This window comes from Microtus pennsylvanicus, chromosome 10 (assembly GCF_037038515.1).
Source record: "Microtus pennsylvanicus isolate mMicPen1 chromosome 10, mMicPen1.hap1, whole genome shotgun sequence".
NCBI lineage: Eukaryota > Metazoa > Chordata > Mammalia > Rodentia > Cricetidae > Microtus > Microtus pennsylvanicus.
The window spans coordinates 105,600,648-105,606,647 of NC_134588.1; the positions used below are offsets into that span (position 1 = coordinate 105,600,648).

At 44.2% G+C, this 6,000-nt stretch overlaps 1 protein-coding gene across 4 annotated transcripts in view; it reads left to right on the forward strand.

Moving 5' to 3' along the window:
- Window positions 1-4,909, forward strand: part of Gpatch2 (G-patch domain containing 2) — a 155,970-nt gene extending 151,061 nt beyond the window's left edge. For 3 of the 4 annotated variants that reach the window (XM_075989416.1, XM_075989415.1, XM_075989418.1), the window contains one exon: window positions 761-4,056. In XM_075989416.1, coding sequence (XP_075845531.1) covers window positions 761-981 — 221 coding nt within the window. In that variant the 3' untranslated portion in view covers window positions 982-4,056. Of the gene's footprint in view, window positions 1-760; window positions 4,057-4,726 lie in introns of those variants that run through there. The other variant, XM_075989419.1, reaches the window with a different exon arrangement.
- Window positions 4,910-6,000: the final 1,091 nt, after the last annotated feature.

Consider the following 6,000-nt stretch of genomic DNA (forward strand, 5'->3'; position numbering starts at 1 on the left):
GTCTGGTCTCAGGAAGAACCATCATGAAGAAATCATCACTGTTCTTTTTCTGGATCGTTCCCATGTTAGCTGCTTCTATAGCCGTTGAAACATGGACCTGTAAGGAGAAGGCTGGGTGCAGAGTTAAGGGCTGTGGTAGACTGAACAATAAAGAAGAAGAGTTAGGAGAAGATAAGCATGGGGGCCTGAGCTGAGTTTGCCAGCATCCATGTTAAAGCTCAGCACTGTGGCGTGGGCCGATAACCCCAGGGCTGGAGACAGACAGAGGAGTGCAGGTGCTCGCTATCTGGGATCCACAGAGTCACCAAGCTCCAGGCTCAGTCAAAGACACTGTCTCAGAACGCCAAGTAGAGGAAATAGAGGAAGAGCATGGATGTCAGCCTCTGGCCTATGAGACATGCATTAAGTCACACGTGCACAAGCGTACGTTCTTAGGAATTCAGGGTACAACAAGTTACATTTTGGTTTGGTTTGGTTTGGTTTTACTACCTCCAGGGTCCAGAGCAAATGAAAGGTATTGCAGGATAATTTGTGTTTTTACAACAGCCCATGAGGCAGTGAAAACCCATCTGGTTATGGTGTGCTTCCAGTTTTCCAGAACCTTGACATCCATGAGCCATCTGGCCTGTGGCTCTCTGTAAGGTAGGCAGCGGACACTGCAGGATGCCTGTGTGGTGAGTGAGGACACAAAGACCCTAGGGCTCAAGTTTCTCAGCCCTGGGTAGATCTTTACCTGTGGGCTCTCGTGTTTTCATTTCAGGAATTGTGGGTGAAAACGCCCAGCCGATCCTAGAGAGCAACATTGGGAACCGCATGCTTCAGAGTATGGGCTGGACACCTGGCTCAGGCCTTGGGCGAGACGGCAGAGGGATCTCTGAGCCAGTTCAAGCTGTGCAGAGGCCTAAAGGGTTAGGACTTGGATTTCCTCTACCAAAAAGCACTCCCACTGGCTCCGCCCCCACAACGGGAAAGCCCACCTGAGCAGAAGAGAAAGGAAGAAAACTTGCAGTTTCTGTTCCGGGCCCATTGTTCTGAAGTGATCACAGAGCTTTCTGTGTGAAGCTGACCTCTGCGTTGCCTCTAGCTAGCTTCCAGGCTGCGTAGTGTCCTGCCTCAGTGGTAGAAATGGGATTCCATCACAGTTCATGGTGCTGAAGTACAAACCTCAACCCTTTATGTTTCCTCATGATTTCCAGAAGTTTCTAGATGTGAAGAACAGTTGGTCTCTTATTTATTTGATCCCAGACGTCAGTTCGTGCTGCTGCCTTGCTCACTCCACGCATGTGTGTGATACCCGGACAAACTAGGCCGAAAGGATCAAGTTTCTCATGATGCCTACACTAGGTAGTTCTGTCTGCCTCCATCCCCACCACACCCATCCAGGGAGTCCCAGGCACATCTGGGAAAGGCTTGGTAAGCTCACATTCCTTGACTTTGGCTCTCATAAGGATTCATAGCAATGATGCCCATTAATTCTTTCAATAATGTAGCTTGAATTCACAGTGGGCAAACAGTAATCAGTATTTCCCTCACACATTTGGTAAAAGTTAAGCTTGTCCTCATCACCAGAGTGCCCTCAACATTACTCCAGTGCAGTTGATAAATCTTACCTCATTTAGAGCAAAAAATAATTACTAAAAGAAAAATGTGTTGTTTAAATTCATGCTGACTGAACTGTAAACCCTGCCCTCCAGATGTCTACCTCTTCCCAAAGGCTGGTATTTTTTAAGGATCAGCTCTGAGAGTAAGAAAGGCGATTGAAGGTTTTAGTCACTGAAGTAAATTATTAGACTCTTGAGTCAGTACTTGAAGATTTAAGTAGCTTTTCCAATAACCAAGATGTCTGGCAGTGGCCGAACCTGCTCCCTGAGGAACAGGAGAAACTTAGGGGACCTGTCATTCTCAGATTAAAACACTTTACAATTAAGCAAAACAGCATGTTCCTTCCATCCCATTACTGAGGTATTTCTGAGTCATTCTTTGTTCAGAAATACTCATTTGTTATGCTCGTCATTAAAAACCCTGGTAATTATTATTGCTTACCATCATCTCTACTGGTTCAGTAAAGGTTGAGAGAACCCACAGAAGTCTACACTTGACCAAATGCAGTGTGGGCTTCAATTTTTTTAAGTTGAAAATATTTTTTTAATATTTTTTAAGGCAGTAGAAAGGTTTTGAAAGGTACCAGACCTTTCCTTCGTGGTCCCCTATCGAAAATGCAGCCTCTATAGTTTGGTAAGCATCTGCATTTCTTCTAGGAATTGTCTTCCCTGGGAGTAGTGTAGTAAGAAGTGGGCCGCCTAGGACAGGACAGGTAGACCCCTGGGTGAGCTCTCTTGGAACCCTTGTGTTGGGTGAAGCACTGCTACTTGTACAAGTTTGTCGCCATTTTTAACAGTTGTCTTCCTAAATGCTTATTGTATTCATGTGGGCAAGAAGATGGAAGAGATTATACTAGTATACTATACTCAAGGGTCTATTCCAAAGTTGTTTGCTTTTCATTGTTTGAATTTCATTTCTTGAAGGTCTTTTAAAGCCCTCAGATTTTTAACAGCTCAGTTTTGAGCCAATGAGAAACAGGCATTGCACTCTTGGTTCCAAGCTTCAAAGGAAGTGGCTGCTATTTTCACGTTTCCTTGTTCTAGAGGCTGCATGGAGCAGCCCACACCGAGCCAGTGGGGCCTCCAGCGGTCACTGGTCTTTCTGAGTGCCTTCCATCGCTGACCTCCAGATGGTGGGAGCCTTGGGAAGGTGCTCCCGAAGCTGCTCTGACACCAAAGTTCTACTTTTCACACTAGAAACTCTGTGACTCACAGGTGGCTGAGAACAGTTTATATTCTCCTAGTGTTTATCTGTGTAGAGTAGATGGTCACTGACATTAGAAGAGACAGCCCCATGCACCCCAGTCTGCCCACAGTATCCCTTCAGCATTCAGGTCCTTATGAAGGTCAGCAGGTTTCGGGATGCTCTGCTCCACCTAACCACTGCTGAGGAGTGAACAATTGAAATAGGAAACTTTAGTGCAAGTCAAATGTCTGCTCAGGATGAGAATTTCACTGGTTTATGTTTAATAGAGAGTAATACATTTTTGTCAGTTCAAATTGCCTCATGCACCACCATCATCAAAGGAGTTTGTGATTTTAAGTGTATTATTTATAGCTCCTTTAAAAAGTGTTGAGAGTTCCTCTGCTTCCTTATGAAGCACGCTGCTGTCTGAAAGGTAACCAGTTAGGGTCTCTTCCCTTCCCATCCACTCAGTACAGTAGCCAGAGAATCCGAGCATGGCTGCATGAGCAGTGTGACTCCACACTGTGTGTATTTGATGTCGGGCGGACGTGGATTGTGGTCATTTCCTCCCTTTTCCTTTCCTGAGTAAAATGTATAAAGGTATATTCCCCTCAAATCCACTTCCTTTTGTTTTTAAATGATGTAGTGACATTAAAAGTGGCCAGCTATGCTAGCACCCACCTGTATTCCCAGAAACTGGGAGATGAAGGTAGGAGAATTACCATGAGTCCAAGACCAATCTAATCTATATAGTGAGTTCCAGGACATACATGGCTACATAGTGAGACCTTGTCTCAAAAATAAATATCAATGGAAATCCATTGCTGAGTGCAGCTTGCCCATAAACTGGGCTCCATGTTTGAACACAGTGGTTTGGGACTCCTGGCTGTAGTGATTAAGCAGACAGAAGTTAAGACGGCAGGGTTAAATATGCATCTGTACATGTGTGTACACACAGGTGCGTTTGCAGCCCACATTTGTATGCAGTGTATAGACGGGATTGACAAATTCTGCCCTTCATTCATGTTTAATGTTCCAAATTGGTATTCAGTGCATTTCATTTTGAGCAGATGCTTCATAAGAGAGAAATTGTTGGAGTACTTTTAAAACCACTTTAACTTGTATTTTGTTTTTCAGAAAGAGAAATGGTCTACATTGGTACTGTAAAATGAAGTTGTTAGCAAGGAATACTTTGATTTTTTTTTTGTAGGAAACTATTATTAGTTCAACAAAGAACTGAAATAATAAAGCACAGTGTTGAGAACATTATTTCTAATGCCTTTGTTTGCATAGTTTCTTCTTATCCTTTATTTCTTCTAATTTCTTTCTGCTTGTTGTTTTGCGTTGGTCTGGATTGAACCCAAGGCCTTCTGCACACCAGATAAGTGCCCTACCACTAGGACACATCTCCAGCCCTTCTCGCCTACATCCAGAGTCATGAGATCTGGGGCTGAAAATACCATGAACATAGTTTGGAGGTATTCTGTTCAGTGGTAGAGTGCTGACATAGCCGAGGCTCTGGGTCCGACCCCACTGGAGTGGCTGACAGTTAACATTTAAAAATATAATTCATTGCTTTTAAGCTCTGGGGATTTTCAGTGTCTCAAAAAAAAATTAAAGAAAAATTTGACAATGTATCTGACTCACAAATTTATTGATAACTAATTGTAACCTGTTCTTCCACACTTCCATGTTTTTGTTCCCTCTGAAACTGGAATGCACTGACCTTTAGTTTTCTCCCCAGCTGGGATCACGTGATCAGGGCAGCATGCCTCACTTTCTCTCATGACCTCCTGAGACGCTTAAAATGTTTTGTAACTGTTGATTGTGGTTTGCGAGAAAAGAAAATTCACTTTTTGTGGGGACAGGATCTTTTCTTGCACAAAAATGAGTCGAGTTGTTACAGTAAGTTGTTTTTGTCTGTTTGTTTGTTTTTTAGTTCAACAGGCACTAAACACTCATCTATGTAACAGGCTTACGGTGATAGAAAGTCGGTCAACAAGTGGACCATGAAGGCCCCTGCTACTGAGTCCATCCAGAGCAAGGACTCATTACTTTACACAGCCGACACCTTAAGGAGCCTTGGATTTGTGTCTGGCAAGTCACTGCCATTACCTGCCAGGATTATGATCTACTGTTGCCACCTCCGTGTGTCTTCTCTGTACATCAGCCTGTCACCTAGCTTTGAGTCATCGCATGATTTAAATCACCCCTGACTCCCAGCCCTCACTGCTGCATCACCAGAACACCGGCTGTGCACTTGCGTTCTGAGGACAGGTTAGACACCATCAGAAGGGTGTCTGTGTTTTGTCGTTGCTGGTGCCCCCACCTTGGTGTGACCTTTCCCAGTAAATCACACACATTAGCAGTCTGTATCATCCTTGACTTCTCAGCCCAAGTGTGATTAAAACACGAGCCCAAGTAGAAACAGCCCCGTTATCTTGAGTCTGTTTGCACGTCACTAGAGTCCTAGTAGTCAGGAGATTCAGGAGTTCAAGGCCAGTCTCAACTACAAAGTGAGTTTGAAGCCAACCTGGGCTACAGGAAATTCTGTCTCAAAAAACAAAAATCTAAGAAACGTTAATTTCTCACACATCATTCTTTAGTTAATACAGAATTAAAAATAAAACTAACTGAAGATAAACTCCTCAGAATTAAAAAGAGTTCTGAAAACTCTAATATAAGTGAACTTGTTCATATGCCAGAACTGCACAGTTGGGATGGACAAATGACCTAGAAGAAAGGGAAAAGAGGATAGAGCAGGCTCTACTGAGTAGTTGTTTACAGAACCAGTGTAGGTGATCTGTGGTCCTTGGAGAGGAAGCCTTTCCTAGAGAGTGTCGGGGTGTGTGAAGCACTTGGGTGCACACGGTAAAGGTGCGAAGGCTGACATGCAAAGCCACAGCAATCCTAACAGGACACTTGAAGAGTCTGGCAGCCTAGTTATTGGCATGTAGGCCATGAGTCTTGACTCACATCTTCCTGTGCCTGTGTTTCCATCCAGTTATATCTAATGCCTTTGAAAGCCCATCCGGGTCCATTCCACCTGATATGATATCGCAGGACAGTCCCCAGACTGAGAGATGAATTGCCAAGCACACTGGAAGCCGGTGTGTTCTGCCTCTCAGGCCATTGTGTTTCTCCACGAGGCCCCTTAACGACTCAGCTAGAAACAAGCGGCAGATTTTCCCGCCCCGACTCAGTGAGTAATTG